We start from the raw sequence: 18700 nt of genomic DNA, 5'->3' as shown, positions 1-18700 counted from the left end.
ATGAAGAATATTCAGACGTAAAAAGGTTGTTTCCTCTGTAAAAGAATATATTGTACAATTATGACTGTATATCGAAGGTTTTGTGTTGTTTTTTTCACCATGCAATCATGAAATGTTTTAACACAAACTACTTAAAGAGGGTGAAGTATCCATGTACTATTAATCTGTTTTATAAATGTTCTATTGAAAATGTTGTAGTTATTAATTGATTAATTGATTAGTTGATCATTCAAAACTACACCTGCATTTACCACTGATCCCCACAGGTGGCGCCAAACACACGAATCAAATGTCTTCAAGATCGTAGCTATCCAGTTTTTTTGTGTTGACGTCTTCGAACTTGTATTTATTTAGTCACCTTTTACTCTGCTCTGATTTTCCTCTAGCCAAACCTACATACAGAGAAAAATCACAAACGTCGCTCTTCTGGGAAGTGATATCCAGAATCACACCTGTAATACCGCTAATAGCCATAGGTGGCGCCAAATTGACAAACCATAGACCATAATCACAGATGGAGTTAGTCATGCTTTCCAAGAAGTCCATCAAGTATTTGTGCTTTGACTTCTTTAAGTTTCTTTCTTTTGGTTCTCTCGCTACATTTTTATTACAAGCACCGCTCTCTTGGAAGTGAAATCCAAAATAACGCCTGTAATACCGCTAATAGCCATAGGTGGCGCCAAATTGACAAAACAAAGGTCCTAACTAAACAAAAATGCTGTCACTTTTTTCTAAACGTCCTTTTAGTTTTTGCGTTCTTTGAGCATGTGGTTCTCCCGCCACATTGTATACTTCGCTCTACGTTTCTGTAACAAAACACACAAAAAGTCCCCAAGTATCGCTTTCTTGGAAGTGAAATCCCATATCCCACCTGTAATACCGCTAATCACCATAGATGGCACCAAAGTGGCAAAAACGAAGAGTGTAACAAAAAACGACAAAAAACTGTTACTTATTTCCAAAGACTTCTTCAAGCTTTTGGTCCTTGTGCCACCTTTTATCAAAAGCTCCCAAATCACACCTGATTACCGCTAATCGCCAAAGGTGGCACTAAAATTAAGAATTCATTCACTTTTCCCATTCACTTTCTGTGCTTCTTTTAGCTTGTTGTTCTCCTGCCACTTGTTATACTTCGCTCTACTTTTCTTGCAGCAGAACCTTGCGATGTCCACCATGAACACCCAGGCTAGCGCGTACATGGCCACGCCGCCGAGCTTCATTACCAGCGTTGTTCTCGGAGACGTCACCTCGCAGTAAAACAGGACTGTACCCACTCCCACGCGTACGGTGGCGAACAGAACGATGAACAGCAGATCCACGGCGTCGCCCAGCAGGCTATCGTAGAGGCCGAGCTGCCGGAGGAACCATCGGGTCTGAAGGAGAGGGTTCGTGATCTCGCTGCCGAAGATCGCGCCGCAGGTTTCGCACCCGGAAACGCCCATGAGCAACGCCAGGAGGATCCCAACGATGCTGCCGGCGTGATGAGCGAGCATGAGAGGGCCCTCGGTGTGGAAGCAGACGCACCAACACATGTCGAAGAAGAAGTATCCGAGGCAGACGGCCAGAGAGAGCGACTGAAGCTCTGTGTTTTCTGTACCTGAGGGACGGAGAGGAGGGTTGGATGTAATGAAAACACTTAATGTGAACTGTGCACCAAACTTTAGGGGCCTTTATCTACAAAATGTCACTAGAAGCGACTTGGACCGGGCAAAAAGACACAAATGTTTAATGAATAGAGATTAAAAAGAGACCCATATGACTACAACATAGATTATAAAGAGAAGGAAAATACCTAAATATTTATAATTTATACCTTGGTTGCTGATTGGCTAATGGTTACACAAGACAAAACATCGTTATGACATCATAAAGTGGCCAAAATCTGATCAGCTCATTTTCAGACAGGTTTTTATAGAAATGGATCAAAAAGAGAGAGAATCTTTGTTCCTGAAACTTTCAGAGTCTCTTTCCACAGAGGGGACACATGTTGATGAAGAAGAGACATGAAGAAGAGGGGACACATGTTGATGAAGAAGAGACATGAAGAAGAGGGGACACATGTTGATGTAGAAGAGACATGAAGAAGAGGGGACACATGTTGATGTAGAAGAGACATGAAGGAGAGGGGACACATGTTGATGTAGAAGAGACGTGAAGAAGAGGGGACACATGGTGATGTAGAAGAGACATGAAGAAGAGGGGACACATGTTGATGTAGAAGAGACGTGAAGAAGAGGGGACACATGTTGATGTAGAAGAGACATGAAGAAGAGGGGACACATGTTGATGTAGAAGAGACATGAAGAAGAGGGGGACACATGTTGATGAAGAAGAGACGTGAAGAAGAGGGGACACATGTTGATGTAGAAGAGACATGAAGAAGAGGGGACACATGTTGATGTAGAAGAGACATGAAGAAGAGGGGACACATGTTGATGTAGAAGAGACATGAAGAAGAGGGGACACATGTTGATGAAGAAGAGACATGAAGAAGATGGGACACATGTTGATGTAGAAGAGACATGAAGAAGAGGGGACACATGGTGATGTAGAAGAGACATGAAGAAGAGGGGACACATGTTGATGTAGAAGCGACATGAAGAAGAGGGGACACATGGTGATGTAGAAGAGACATGAAGAAGAGGGGACACATGTTGATGTAGAAGAGACGTGAAGAAGAGGGGACACATGTTGATGTAGAAGAGACATGAAGAAGAGGGGACACATGTTGATGTAGAAGAGACGTGAAGAAGAGGGGACACATGTTGATGAAGAAGAGACGTGAAGAAGAGGGGACACATGTTGATGTAGAAGAGACATGAAGAAGAGGGGACACATGTTGATGTAGAAGAGACATGAAGAAGAGGGGACACATGTTGATGTAGAAGAGACATGAAGAAGAGGGGACACATGTTGATGAAGAAGAGACATGAAGAAGAGGGGACACATGTTGATGAAGAAGAGACATGAAGAAGAGGGGACACATGTTGATGAAGAAGAGGCATGAAGAAGAGGGGACACATGTTGATGAAGAAGAGACATGAAGGAGAGGGGACACATGTTGATGTAGAAGAGACATGAAGAAGAGGGGACACATGTTGATGAAAGAAGAGACATGAAGAAGAGGGGACACATGTTGATGAAGAAGAGACATGAAGAAGAGGGGACACATGGTGATGTAGAAGAGACATGAAGAAGAGGGGACACATGTTGATGTAGAAGAGACATGAAGAAGAGGGGACACATGTTGATGTAGAAGAGACATGAAGAAGAGGGGACACATGTTGATGTAGAAGAGACGTGAAGAAGAGGGGACACATGTTGATGTAGAAGAGACATGAAGAAGAGGGGACACATGTTGATGTAGAAGAGACATGAAGAAGAGGGGACACATGTTGATGAAGAAGAGACGTGAAGAAGAGGGGACACATGTTGATGTAGAAGAGACATGAAGAAGAGGGGACACATGTTGATGTAGAAGAGACATGAAGAAGAGGGGACACATGTTGATGTAGAAGAGAGACATGAAGAAGAGGGGACACATGTTGATGAAGAAGAGACATGAAGAAGAGGGGACACATGTTGATGTAGAAGAGACATGAAGAAGAGGGGACACATGGTGATGTAGAAGAGACATGAAGAAGAGGGGACACATGTTGATGTAGAAGCGACATGAAGAAGAGGGGACACATGGTGATGTAGAAGAGACATGAAGAAGAGGGGACACATGTTGATGTAGAAGAGACATGAAGAAGAGGGGACACATGTTGATGTAGAAGAGACAAGTGGATGTTGCATAATAGGTGACCTTTAAATAGTAGTGACATATTTGAGGAGATCTAGTGTTTTTTTTGTTAGGTTATACTTTACCTGCATGAGTGAAAGGCAGAGGTCCGTCTATGAAGAGGACGTATCCCGTCAGCAGCACGATGATGACACCGTGAGACAGAGTGACGAGTCTGCAGCTCCACTCGGCCCCCCGCTGAGCGAAGGTGTAGCAGAACAACAGGTAGAGACAGAACCAGCCAATCAGGCTGCAGAACACCTGCAGCACCAGCATGATGTCTGTGTGTTTCAGCAAAATAAATACAGTTTAATTGTGTTGAATATAAAGATTCAAGCTGCAGGTTGACAATTTATTATTCATGCGCTGGGCAACACTGGTGGATAAAAGCAGCCACTATATACATTAGGATCTTTATTTGACTAACTTTGTCTCTCTGAGTCCGCAGATTTCTACTAAATTCTACATAGAATGGGCCTAGAAAATGCACGTACTTTAAGTATATTTTGATGCTTATACCGGTGTACCTTTAGTAAGATTTTGAATGCAGGGCCTTTCTTGCAACAGAGTATTTTGTAAGATCTAGTATTGCTGCCTTTACTTCAGTACAATATCCAATTACTTCTTTTCAGTTGAAATATATTATGACAGAGTTTTTTTTAAACAAATGTGTGCACACTCACACTGTAGCTTACCTTAAATCCTCCGCCCCGTCCTAATATTCAGGATACATGCAGAACATTACTCCAACAATTGCACGCAGCCTCGGCCTCCATGTTTATTTATATCCATATTTTCACCAAAGTGCCCAAAATATCACCGTATTTGAAACATGAAACACATGCTCACAGTGTGATCGATGCCAAGTGCAGCCACTACAGACAGTACGAGCGTCCTTCACCCCGTCGCCCTGGATCTCAGACCTGATCCTCTTAAAGGATTAAAGTCTCTCTGCAGATATACCTGCTTTTAGACGGCCGACTGCAGCTTCCTAAAAACCGGACAAAATGTTTATTTGTATCGGGTATTGAAAGCGTTTTGTGATGTATTGATGCAAAACCTTTGTCTCTTGAATGTCAACTAAATAAAAAAAGTTCTATAAATGTATTGCTATTTATATGAATGATGGCGTCAAATGACTGTCATATGCTGTTGACATGTTGCTTTACAAACCCTCTGCAGGTGAGGGACCTGTGAGACTCCCCTGATGGCAGCATTAACCCACTTCTAAACTTCCAGTCCCTCTAATCTGACACCAGAGTAGATTATCAGTCAGTCATGGACACTTAAAGCAACTTCACTTGAAGAACGTGAACCCTTAACCCTTAGATGCATAAGTGGGTCTTTTTTGACCCGGTGAGGTGGTTTTCTTGAAGTATCTTTGTAATTACATTTTTTTATCATTTCATATTCCAGCTATACCTCAAAAAACATGTTTTGGATATCATGCCATTCAAATTTAATTTAAAATGTTATACATTTTAAGAAATTGTAGTTTTTGTATTACTACCCCAAGCTTCCATAAGTGGGTCAAAAATGACCCGCATGCATTTTCTATGGGATCCTATGGGAACCTTTGATTCTTATCACCTGTTGCTGTCAGGAATACATTCACTGTGGACCACACAGACTACATTACAAGTGACACCTCTCAGGAAGATTATTTTACACAGCAAGATCTGATACCTGTCAGTATAATAATAATAATAATAATAATAATAATAATAATAATAATAATAATAATAATAATAATAATAATAATAATAATACATTATATTTTTATAGGGCTTTTCAAGGACTCAAAATCGTTTACAATATAAGGGAAGGTTAGGGTGGGGGGTATAGGACTATCAAACTTGATCAACCGGCATGGATTGATGGGGGGTGGGCTATGAGTAGACAAGAGGAGAAGAGATGAGTTTTGAAAAGGGACTTGAATACTGTGAGGGTCTCAGAATAGCGGAGATCTTTGCATCAATATGTTCAAAACGTTTTTTTTCAAAATGTAAAAAAAATGTCTAAAACTATAAATAGTGAAAAATTGTGTGAACCAAAATATAATACTAAATATTATACAAGTTATTTTTCTTAACCAAAATGACATAAATGGCATACAAACACATATTATTCCCCCATTTAAAAAAGCATTCCATGGAATATAACAAAAAGTGTATCTCGAGCCGGTTTCTCAAACTTGCCTACCCTACCTTTAAGATACAAAAATAAAATATCCAGATATGTTATATAATTGTATGTATTGTTTTAATTATATCTAAAGCATCTTTGTTATGTGAAAGATATTATAACAACAGTGTGTACAGTACGTCATTTGAATACTCCTGCATTACTATAGGCTACTGTACATCCATGCATTACACCCTCCAGTCCAGTCGATGGCGCAGTGCTTCCTCAACATGAGATTGAGAAAGAAGAACATCCGGGTTACTCAGATTAACTAAAGGTAAACAAACGCGTGGAAATGACATTGAAATATTTAACTCTGGTTTCATCTGATTCACATCGCTTTTTGTATAGTAACAGTTAGATTGTCCACCTTTTAAACACATTATTAAACCCGGATCAGGAAGTAAAGGTACGTTAAATCGATCTCAGAACACGTGGTGAAACTCCGATCATAATACTGATGATTTAATACTTCTGTTGTTATTGTGGCTGTTTTACTGTACCTACAACATGGCTCATTGTCTTAAACGAATGATTAGGATTCACTCTTTTATTCGGCATTAATGTAATACACAAACAACTTGTTATAGGATCATTTTTAACCTAAATTGGGCGTTTGACCTGTGTTTGCTAATGACAGTTAAGTAGCATTAGCAGTAATGAAGGAGCTCGCTAATGGGGAGATACAAATGTGACATTTAATTAAAATATACAGCTGTTAAATGGACCAGAATCAAGCCGAATTAACTAATAGGCTCTGAGACTTTGAAAAATGTCAAAATCTCTCAGTATTATCTGTTTAACTTTTAATCAAACTAAATCAGCATATTATGTCTCGATTTTTGTACAGGGTTTTGTGCTGTTACATTTTATCTCAGCAATTCAATACACAGGTGAACAGATGTAGCTGCTTATCAAAACTGAACGTGCATTTATGCAGTTAAATACATTTAAATAACACTATTTTTTTGAATTGTACTATATATTTGGTTGTTTCTGAGGGAGGTTTGCAAATATTTGTCTATTTTTACAAATTGTTTCACACTGTCAAATGAAAACCAACTGTACAAGTCTATATACAACAAGGACACATATAAGCAAGTAATAGTAGACTTTCTTTTGATATATTTCCAATTAAAACATAAACCAGGAAAATAATCTCCCTCATGTTAAAACGATTGAACATTACAAATAATAGAAACAAGCACTTTGAGCTGCACCTGGTGTACGCAAAGTGCCATACAAATAAAGCTTTATTATTAAATATTATTACCTATTTACACCAAATATAAATATACAAGTACAACGACCAATGAATACTTCCAGCCCAAAACACCTCACTGTATTTAACTTTAAGAATCAGAATCAGAAACGGGTTTATCACCAGGTAGGTTGACACGTACGAGGAATTTGACTTGGTGTCGTCGTGCATACATACAAGTACAACAAAAATAAAAAAACACAGATAGAGAACTATTTTAAGAAAACTATAATAACATGAAGAAATATAGTAAAATAAAATAAAGCAGTATATGCATTGAAATAGAATGGAATGAAATATGTTCAGTAAAAAACCCTAATAAGCTATATTGATTAACAATATATATCCCTGTATTTCCTCTCCCTACAGGATGGCTCTCCCCTGTGTGCGTCTCTGCTCTCGTCACGTCACCAGAGGCCTTCAGGTCTGTGGTTATTCGACTCTCAGTAAGTCCTCCAGCCCGCGGGAGAGAAGCGACTCCGGTCCAGTGTTTCAGTACGTCGGAAAGAACAAGAAGCCCAGCCACAAGGTGTTTGTTTGGGGCTTCTCGTTCACCGGCGCCCTGGGGATCCCCAGCCTGGTGGTGCCGGACAGCGGCAGGAAGACACCTCGCAAATACCAGCTGACTCCGTACCGTCTGGAGACAGCAGAGCAGGTGAAAGCAGCTTTAAAGAGCGTCATATACAGTAGGGCCTCATTCAAAGATTCAAGATTCAAAGGTTTTAAGTAAGTAACATTTATTTATAAAGCGCTTTTCACAGACAAAGTCACAAAGTGCTTGACAAAACATTAAAACATCATAGGAATCATAAAATAATAAATGACCACACAAGCCACGTGTTAAGAACAGTGGCGTAGCTCTGGGTGGGCCGAGGAGGCGGGGTCTCGTTCTTTCCTATGGGAGCTGCTCATTGGCGCATGAGGACAAAATGGCCCAACTTTTGAGAGCGCGAAACGTCACAGATTACCCATCATGCCTGGCTGTCGGAGCAGAAGAACCCGTATGCGCCCCTTAAGCCCCGCCCCCCGAGCTCCCACTCTCAGATGCGTGTTCATAATGCAAGGAAAATAACTCTCAGAATAACATTATTAGCACATTTTACAACTTAAGGACCGAATGTTTTTAATAAGGGCTATACAAATGTTCAGGGTAGTTTATTTAGTTTAAAAAATAATATCCAACGATTTACAGACCACTCTTTCCCAATGTAAGTCAATGGGAAAAAGTGTTTCCGGGCCCAGCAACCCATACGGAAGTGTAGTACCGCCGTTTGGCCACAACGAATATTTTCCTCAGAGTCCGGCGCACTTCCTGGGGGCTTGGCCCAGGCACTAGCGGCAAACTCTGGGGCAGAGCCGGGAAGCCCAGAAGGAAGTGCCACAAACTGCAGTTCCTCTAGTGGCCAACAGGGGATGGATGCAGAAAGGAGCCATGTCCATTGACCCCCATGTTAACATGCCCAACTTCACAGCAGAAATAAACATGTTTCTAGCCTGGATCCAATACAACTTATTCTGGATATAGTTAGATTCCACCTTCATGACAATGGAATAGGGAGTGCATTTTTTTTACCGTGAGTAAATTAGTAAGTAAAGTAAGTTTTGCCGTGAGTGAATGAAAGTCTTATTTCTTCTTGAGGTCTGCAGTGAAGCGTGTACACATTTGCTGAATATGAAAATACTCTCAGTGTGTGCCCACTGTGCGACTGTCAAGGATAAACAACCTGTGGCCGCCGAGCCAGTCATGTGGAAGTCAGTTTTACATTCTGAGGCCGCCGTGCCTAGGTTTTTGTTTTCACTGCTAGTTTATGCTTATGTTTAATTAGTGCATTAAAAAATAAATAAAATCATTAATGAAGTTTCAGCTCAGACCCCACACTTAATAAGTCTCCCCCTGGCCCACCTACATTTCTCCAGGCCCACCCACACAATAATTCCTGACTACGCCACGTGTTAAGAAGTGCTAACAACACAATAAAAACACAATAAAAACACAATAAAAACATAGGATACAATTGAATAAAATAAAAGCACACAGGTAACCCAAACAGGAAAGTCTTTAAATTACTTTTGAAGGAATCAACAGAGTTTACGGACCGTAGGAGCGCTTTTTAACCCATTTTAATTTCTTGTCAGCTTTAATTCAAGGGAATTTCATTAGGATCACTGTTGATGTTTTATCTTGTTCTGTATTTATTTTAATATTATTTTAGTATTGTAGTTGTGTTTTCTGTAAAGCACTTTGGGCTGCTTTGTGCAAGAAAGGTGCTATACAAATAAAGTGTATTATTATTATTATTATTATTATTATTATTATTGTCATATGCACAAAGCTACAGGGTAGAAATGGCAATGCATTCTTCTGACCTGAGCTCCTCCAACAATGCAACATATATAATGAAATACAAAAAGGCAGAGTTGAAGAGACACGGCAGCCATCATCACCGGAGCCATATTGTTGAGTGTTTAACTTTACTGTCATAGAGTGGTCAAATCAAAAAATATTTGAAAATCTATTTAATTTCATCTTACTGTACAATATTACATTTTACATTCTGTTCTTATCATATTCTATTTACTTGTATATAGACTTCTTGCACTATTTTTTTATTTGTATTTTGTATATGTTGCATCGTTGGAGGAGCTCGGGTCATAAGAATTTCATTGCCATTTCTACACTGTAGCTTTGTGCATATGATGACATTAAAACCATTGAATCTTGAATTTGAAATAAACCAGAAAGTATTGACATGTAAGAAGCTAAAATCACATGTGGACTTTTCTTCCTAAAACCAATTAATCAATTAACTTAAACGTTTGGGATTCATCTCTGCTTCTCTACTAACTTGATAGAATACACAACATGTTAGTGATCATTGTTAATTGTTTAATACATATTCGGGGCGACTGTGGCTGCGAGGGAGTGCGGTCGTCTTTTCAACCAGAAGGTTGTGGGTTCGATCCCAGCCCGTGCAGCCAACATGTTGATGTGTCCTTGGGCAAGATACTTAACCCTGAGTTGCTCCCGATGGTCAACGGTGTGTGAATGGGTGTGAATGTTAGGTCCTAGAGTAAGGTGCACTGCTCTGTGTGAATGGGTGTGAATGGGTGTGAATGGGTGAATGACATGTAGTATGTAAAGCGCTTTGAGGGGTCTTAAAGACTGGATAAAGCGCTATATAAGTACAGTCCATTTACCATCTACATATTGGAGTCCTGGTTTAAAGGTGTTCATCTTTAGCACAGGACACTGTAAGTATTACAAAGAAAGTGTGGGAGGTGTTACAATAATAAAGTTTCTTCTTCTGTGGTAGATCTCGTCGGCTGCTTGTGGTTACGGCTTCACGCTCATCGCCTCGCGGACCAAAGATGTGATCAAGCTGTGGGGCATGGGCCTGAATAAGGACTCTCAGCTCGGCTTCCATCGCACGCAGGACAGCCGCCGTGAGTTGATGGACAAGTTTAAAACATTATGCTCTAAAATATCTTTAAAAAGCATTAGAATTCATTTTTTAAACAATATGTTTATTACAGGGTGCGTACGGGTGCTGGAAATCCTTGAAAATGCTTGAAATTGTACGAGGTGTTTTCAAGGTTTGAAAAGTGCTTGAATTTTGGGAATGGTGCTTGAATTTGGGATAAAGTGCTTGAAATTGTAAATGCTTTACTTCGCTTTTTAGATTAAAAGAAAATAAAGAAGTGGGAGCGCGCTTAATTGCTTCGCTTTTACATAAAACAGCTCCGCTCCGGCCTTCCCGCGCAATGCGCGTGACCGGCAAGTGTTTTTGTTACGTGTGTGACCTGGGCATTCTGATGAGAGTGATAGATGACAGTATGCCAGGAGGTTGGCGTTTCAACGAGCGTTGGCTAGCAGAAGACAAATACAAGCCATGGCTAAGACGAGGGTCAAGCCCAAGAGTAGCCTCCTGCAAAGTGTGCAACAATAACGATGCGAGAGTCTGCGCTGACACACCACACGAAAGGTACGCCATAGTAGAGCATTTTAGATTAGGCTAACGTTGCATGTAAAATACATGACACTTTTCTCAGTACGCGGCAAAACAAGCTCGCCAAAATGGCTTCACTAGTCTGGCAGTATTTTAAGTGTCCGAAAGTGACAATAAAATAGCGGTATGCAACGTGTGTGTGAAGCAGAAATCCTGCAGCTCCACCCGCTGTGACGGACCGGTGAGCGGAGCAGAACACACATTAAGAGTTAGACCTAACACACTTAGCTATTTTATTTTATTTGATCTACCTCTGGAACAAGCTGATTCCCCAAAATTGGCGATCGGAGCATCCCTAATAATTGTATATGATATGTTTTATAATGATTGATCATGAAAGTGTTCTCAAAGCTGGCAAAGGTGCAGCTAGTTTGAATGACTTTGTATACTGCAGGGTAGCTTGTGAATTTACTCCAGGTGGAACTAAAGTCTGATTTAACACTTGATTATATTTCACATCATTCATCCACATCTGGAAAGTAACTGAAGGTATTAAATACATGTAGTGGAGTAAAAGTACACCATTTACCTCTGACTTATGTTTACTGCCAACCTAAAAGTACCTCAAAAATAGTAATCAATAATGTATTGAAAAGTTATTTGGCTGATTGTTTTATATTGGCTCAGCCAGGTTATATGGGATGCCCAGTCTACGTACAGATGGGTCACTCATTTTGAAATATTAAACTTAGTTTTCTTTTCTAACATTTTTAATTTTTCATCTTCATGTAGAATGCTATTATGAAACACACATTTGGTTGTTTATAGCATAAAGAACATCTGATTTAATGTGAGGCAGGGAAATAATCATTTGAGTATAAGTATGTGTATATAAATATGTAATTTACAACAGCTGTAAGATGCTTGAAAAGCTTGAAAATGCACCTTGAAAATGCTTGAAAAGTGCTTGAATTTGACTTTGAAAAAGGTGTAAGAACCCTGTTATTAGTTTTCCGTTCTTTTAAACAACATGGTTACAAGACACGCCATACCTTACACCAACTTACATACAACATGGGAAAAACAGAGGCAAAGACAAGACAGGACATCATTTCAAAAAAATTAAATAGAAATATATAATACAAATAAAAGACATTAATTATCATATGTGTATATGTATGTTGATTTATTGGTATGTGGGTATGTATGTGTACGTACATGTTTGTGTATATATATATATATATATATATATATATATATATATATATATATATATATATATATATATATATATATATATATATATGTGTGTGGGTGTTTAAGTAGATTGTCATTTCAAACAAACCCTATGTACTTTTTCATTTTTATTCGGTATTTAATTTGTCATTCTCGGGTCTCTAGAAATATATGATTTGCAAAAGTGTACTTTTAATAAAATGTGACCCCAAATAAATAAAGACTAATACAAAAAATGAATCTGTAGCTGGACTAAATAAAGGACACATTTTTGAGGATCTCCATATGAAAAGTATAAATGTTAAAGGGGACCTATCATGCAAAATGCACTTTTTGATGTCCTTTATACATTAACATGTGTCCCCGGTGTGTCAGGGAACTCACGCAGCGTCAGAAAATAAAACCCTCTCTCTTTTCCTCCGTACCCAAATCTCTAAAAACGGGGGAACAACGGAGCTGATTCAGATTTGCGTCCGATATGACGTAATATCTGAAATGTGGACCCACGGGCCTATCAGAAAGTTGCTATCAGAAACAATGCCCGACTGTTTTGGACGTAATATGGTCGGTGTTTACATTAGCATCGCTAACACTCAGAGCTAACCTGTACTGGAGAGCATGTGTGTGAAGAAGCAGGAAATAAAAAGGAACTCACCTGGTGGTATAACCGGCAAGAGAGAAAGCCTTTGAGCTCCATACTGTTTCAGAGACAATCCTTGATAATCCATGATATGGCGTTTCATCACGGCAGTATTTAGTTTAGACAGTAGCTGCCGGGTCCCGCATGAGCTCAGACCCCTCCTTTTTTTTAAATTATTTATCAATTGTTTATTTTTTAAAGCTTTATACCCAAATCAGCACTTTTGAAACAGGAAGTGAAATAGAGGGATATGAGGCATGGCTAGAATGGGTGATCTTTTGAGCAAAACACTTCATAGACATGTTTTTATATATATATTTATATATCTGAGACCTATGCTATTGCCTAAAAATAGCATGATAGGTGACCTTTAAATGTCTTCTTCCTGTGTGTGCAGATAAGAGTTATGACTTGGTGTTGGAGCCGTCTCCGGTGGCTCTTCCTCTCCAGAAGCCTCTTCAGACTCGAGTGCTTCAGGTCTCGAGCGGTCGAGCTCACTCTCTGATCCTCACCGACCAGGAAGGAGGTAAGAGAGACTCTCTGTAGGCGCCACACGTGGAGTATTTTCTGTGTTTATTTAAGTCAGCATTTTTAAGTCACTATAGGTGGTGGGCGTGTCTATTGGATTTGTGTGGTGACGTTTGCGGTTATATCCGGTTGCTTTTACCTGCGCGCTTTGTCATAGATGGAGTGGGAGTGAGCTGGGGAAGGACAATTCACCGCATGCACGCATAGACAATCACTATACTGGGTATGGACTAGAAATAATTGTATGTTTGCTTGTTCCGCTTGTATAAAAGGTCAAACGCATTCCAGTGGAAAGGCTGTTTTCTTGCGCGTCAGACAATGTTTTTCTCTTGTTTAGTCCCTCGCGGCACTAATCAGAATCAGAATACCTTTATTAGTACTAATTTATGATATAATAAAAAATAAAAAGTTACATAATTATAAAAAATACAGATCCTGTAACAGTTCTTAGGGTTTAGCAGCCAGGTATATATTACACAGTTATTAACGGCATCTATATATATTGCACATCTAGCACATATTGCACAGGTGGTTGGTATTTAACAGCAGCAAGTTACACAATTTACAATTTACAAAATACACACCTTGTAACAGTTCTAAGGATTTAGCAGCCAGGTATATATTGCACAGTTATTAACGGCATTTATATATTGCACATAGTTTGTTGGTATTTAGCAGCAAGGGGTGATATAGTCTGTCTAGGGGGGGGGGGGGGGGGGGGGGGGGTCAACTAGGGGCTGTGCTGGTTGTATAGTCTGACCACTGCAAGGAAGGACCTGCGGTATCTCTCCGTGAAACAGCGGGGGTGCAGCAGCCTGTCGCTGAAGGAGCCGCACAGTGAGGACAGGGTGTAATATTGGATTACTACAGCCGCACTACTCTCCTGCACCACATTCAGACGAAACCAGGCAAAAAACATAAAATAAATATATATTTCTTGAACATTCAAAGGTTGCTTTGGTGCTGTAACGTTTTATGAAAATAGATAAAGGTCCACTTGACTTGTTTAATGGGTGCTCTGTATCTTTTTCAGGATTTAACAAATATTTCGTAGCACTTTCTTATTGCACTTTCTGTTCCCTTCTCTCTGGTAGTGTTCAGTATGGGCAACAACGCGTACGGCCAGTGTGGGAGGCCGATAGTCGAAGATGAAGTTTACAGGTTTGTCTTTTACAACTTTTAAAAGAATGTGTTTATGTCTCATTTGCTGCTTTTGTTGAAAGCTCCATCTTAAAGGAAAATATTTAATTTTGAGCTCGATTTTGGCATCTTTTGTGCCATCATTCTTTTTTCGGATGGACGATAAAGCAGTAATTTTCGATTGCGTTATAAAGTTGTTATCTAAATGAAGGAATTAGGGATGCCAGAAACTGACCATGATCAAATTCGAAAATCGGACAGCCCTGGCGAATATTAATCGATGATTCGCCACATAAAAAAACATAAATAATAATAATAAAAAAATATATAAATAAAATCGAATTTTAAAAATAATTTTCGATTATGGAGACTGTAACGAATATTCGAAAAATCGAATAATCGCTGGCATCCCTAGAAGGAATATATCATGGCATAGCATTTCTTCTTGTAAATCAATAAACACAACAAATAGTCTATCTATCTGATGGACTGATGGACCTTTTTCTCTTGTGTTCACACAGTGGCAGTCACACCATCCACAGAATGACAGGTTTCAGCAGCAGAGTCACACAGGTGAGTGCAGATCACTTCTCCTCCTGCACAGGTAGGTGAATTCAGGTGCAAACTACAATAAACCAGAAAGTATTGACATTTTAAGAAGCTAAAATCAGATGTGGACTTTTCTTCCTAAAATAATGTACTCAGTAAGGGATAATGTGCAGCGAGGCGGTCATTATGGGGAAAAGAACACCCGACAGTAGGGCTGTGCGATTATGGCAAAAATCATAATCATGATTATTTTGGTCAATAATTGATATCACGATTATTAAAAACGATTATCCATTTACTTTGAAAACATCCATATATTGAAAAAAAAATGTTGAACAGTATGTTTTTAACAGTTGATTACCCTGAACTTTAAGTATAATTCAACAGAAAAACCAATAAAAAAAAAAGAATTTTTTTTTTTTTTAATAAAAATAATAATCGTTTTATTTCGATTACATTGTTTTCGTAATCGTTGCAAGCCAAAATCGTAATCGAGATTAAAATACGATTAATTGCACAGCCCTACCCGACAGGCTCATCAGGGTGTTCTTTTCCCCATAATGACCAAGTCGCTGCACATTATCCCGCTTATTACACGGCCAGATACTAAACAAACTAACCACTCGACTCCCAATATTAATTAAAATGATTTTATTGACTTAAAAATTATCGTATTTCTTCCGCTAAGAAAAATATATGATATATGATAGCGTTTTTTAGGAGCTTTTTGATTACAGATTTGAAAATATTGTTGCTTGCTTTAAAAGCAGAACAATTCATTATGTCAAACCTTGGGAAGTATCTAGATATCCCTGCCCTAATGCCAAAGGAACTGCACACTGAATATGTGTCGCCGTTTGATGTCTATGTCTTTTGCTCAAGGTGTTTTTATTGGTATTCAAAGATGTACTGAAAGCAATGAATCCCAGATCTGTGTAGTTTTCATTTTTTTAAATGTATGTAGATGTGTCTTTTAACACCATTTAAATGGGATGTTCTTTCTTATTCCCAGGTGGCGTGTGGCCAGGATCACAGTCTGTTCCTCACTGAGGCGGGGACAGTGTTTGCATGCGGATGGGGAGCAGACGGACAGACTGGTCAGTGAACTTTAAAACTATAAAACAATACAGTGAATGCAAACACATGAATTCCCAGCTGTATATCTATAGTTTCAACCCCTGTTAGTGCAAAAATAAAGGTAGCAGTGTTGTAACATTTCATTTAATCCACTGTAGACACTTGTGGAGCTCTCTTTTTGTAATACTCTTTGTCCAAAGAGGTTGTATTCTACAGTCTGCCTGAATGTAATCATTGCGTAGGTGTGTAGTGTGATTCTGTGTAGTTTATTTATGGCATCCCGTTGGGTTTGACGTCGTCTGAACAGGACATCGCACGCTCACTGCTTGATAGCGTGCGAAGCTCCGTTTACGCCGGTTGTTAAACAACATGGTTATGGGGAAATGCAAGTCTGCGTCCAAATGGTTGGAAGATAAGGAGGAAGGACATTCAATACTGAATATAGTCAATGTGAGGTCAAGTGTGTCGCCAATGTAATGTTCAAACTCCAAGTGGCGATGAGGTCTTAAAATGTATGGAAAGGGTCCAAAGTTCCAAAAATACTTAAAAGTTCCAAAAATACTTAAAGTTCCAAATATACTTAAAGTTTCAAAAATACCGTTAAAGTTCCAAAAATACCGTAAATTCCAAAAATACTTAAAGTTCCAAAAATACTTAAAGTTCCAAAAATACTTAAAGTTCCAAAAATACTTAAAGTTCCAAAAATACCCTAAATTCCAACAATACTTAAAGCTCCCATGTCATGCTTTTCCGGTTATTACCCGTCCCCTTGTGTGTTATGAAGGTTTTTATGCATGTAAACGGTGTGCAGAGTCAAAACCCTCAAAGTACACCCTGTAGCGAGTAAAACTGTAACACAGTTACACACAAAACGCCTCGTTGGAAATACGTCACTGCCCATTTGAGTCTTCCATTTCGTTCCGGGTACGGCATGATGTCAAGCGGTACCCGGAACGAAATGAACCAATCCCGAAGAGCCGTTACATTACGTCCGCGGAGCCGTTACGTTAAGCCCCCGCTGATTAGTCCAAATTGACCGATCCACGGACTTCCTCACACACACATCTGTGTGCAGGGAGCAGCTCAGCTGATTTCTCCTCCCTGGCTGCAGGCTGATAACAGACAGTTGGGATCGCGGCAAAATTCTCTCTGCAGACCCATTCTCTCTGCAGACCCATTCTCTCTGCAGACCCATTCTCTCTGCAGACCCATTCTCTCTGCAGACCCATTCTCACAGCGTTTATCAACCTTTTTCTTACTCAATATCAAGCCACACTTATTGTTTTTACTTCGGATGTGAGTTTGTGTGTGCTCAGGATGAGTTTGGCTGTGTTTCGCTATGTGTCCTAAACAAGGAAGCAACACCTCCACGGAGCTCAGCGCGATTCACAACGTCCCGACCAATCAGAGCACACTGTGCTCACAGGGAGGGTGGGGGCTGGAGCTTTTGGAGCTACAACGAGCCGTTAAAGGCAGATAGTGAAATTCAGTGAATACAAGTAGTTTACAGAGATGCTGTTTGAGAAACCAATGTGAGTTTGGAAAAATGCACAGTATAAATCTATTTTAGTAGACCTCAACAATGGAATTATGATCAGTGGAAATGGTCATGACACCTCTCCTTTAAAGTTCCAAAAATACTTAAAGTTCCAAATATACTTAAAGTTCCAAAAATACTTAAAGTTCCAAAAATACCGTAAATTCCAAAAATACTTAAAGTTCCAAAAATACTTAAAGTTCCAAATATACTTAAAGTTCCAAAAATACTGTAAATTCCAAAAATACTTAAAGTTCCAAAAATACCGCAAATGGCTGGAAGATAAGGAGGAAGGACAATCAATACTGTATATAGTCAATGTGAGGTAAAGTGTGTCGCCAAGGTAACCGGTTAAAACTCCAAGTGGCGATGAGGTCTTAAAATGTATGGAAAGGGTCTTAACAGGTATTACATTTGACTTCAGGATTCCTGCACATACCCTGTCTACGTATATCTCATCTTACATACCAATTACTTAAATAAAAGCACAGAGAGAAAATGCAATAAGAATAATACATTATAATCTTAATGGCCTGAGGTGTGGCCTCATTACAATGAGAAACATCAAATAGAAGGGGAAAAAAAAATATATAGTAATAATAATAATAATAATAATAATAATAATAATAACAAATAAGTGGAGCTCTCTTTCTAAGCATTTCTAAGACATATGAAATATAATTTAGAGCTTTTATTTTGTTGACGATGACATTTTTTTATCCCAAATCGAAAATGTGTCTTTTTAAAATGTTTGTTTCCTCTTCCTCTTCCTCCTCTTCCTCCAGGTCTGGGCCACCACCAGGTGAGTTGCAGCCCG

At 39.2% G+C, this 18700-nt stretch overlaps 2 protein-coding genes across 2 annotated transcripts in view; one reads left to right on the top strand and one right to left on the bottom strand.

Annotated features, from left to right (window-relative positions):
- Positions 1-1064: 1064 nt before the first annotated feature.
- Positions 1065-4060, bottom strand: LOC117469695 (TLC domain-containing protein 5-like). The gene is made up of 2 exons (XM_034114159.1): positions 3871-4060; positions 1065-1597 (listed from the first exon to the last, which is right to left on the bottom strand). Exons 1-2 carry the CDS (start codon positions 4058-4060, stop codon positions 1065-1067), a joined length of 723 nt encoding a protein of 240 aa, XP_033970050.1.
- Positions 4061-6235: 2175 nt separating this feature from the next.
- rcc1l (RCC1 like) overlaps positions 6236-18700 on the top strand; it is a 19509-nt gene continuing 7044 nt past the window's right edge. Inside the window, exons 1-8 of the mRNA XM_034114136.1 lie at positions 6236-6377; positions 7599-7884; positions 10544-10673; positions 13450-13578; positions 14675-14741; positions 15242-15293; positions 16282-16366; positions 18669-18700. The exon at positions 18669-18700 is cut by the window's right edge and continues 150 nt beyond it. Of these exons, the coding sequence (XP_033970027.1) occupies positions 7600-7884; positions 10544-10673; positions 13450-13578; positions 14675-14741; positions 15242-15293; positions 16282-16366; positions 18669-18700 (780 nt within the window). The 5' untranslated portion in view covers positions 6236-6377; position 7599. The remainder of the gene's footprint in view (positions 6378-7598; positions 7885-10543; positions 10674-13449; positions 13579-14674; positions 14742-15241; positions 15294-16281; positions 16367-18668) is intronic.

The sequence above is a fragment of the Trematomus bernacchii genome, unplaced genomic scaffold (genome assembly GCF_902827165.1).
Source record: "Trematomus bernacchii unplaced genomic scaffold, fTreBer1.1, whole genome shotgun sequence".
NCBI classification, from domain to species: domain Eukaryota; kingdom Metazoa; phylum Chordata; class Actinopteri; order Perciformes; family Nototheniidae; genus Trematomus; species Trematomus bernacchii.
Note: the sequence above shows the minus strand (reverse complement) of the source record. Positions and strands in the feature narration are given on the sequence as shown.

What these genes read in the sequence shown, in the direction of transcription:
- LOC117469695 (XM_034114159.1), bottom strand. Translation starts at nt 4,060, where the DNA reads ATGCTGGTGCTGCAGGTGTTCTGCAGCCTGATTGGCTGGTTCTGTCTC. An exon ending in TCTGCCTTTCACTCATGCAG is followed by an intron (nt 1,598 to 3,870) that starts GTAAAGTATAAC and finishes TCCGTCCCTCAG; the next exon opens with GTACAGAAAACACAGAGCTT.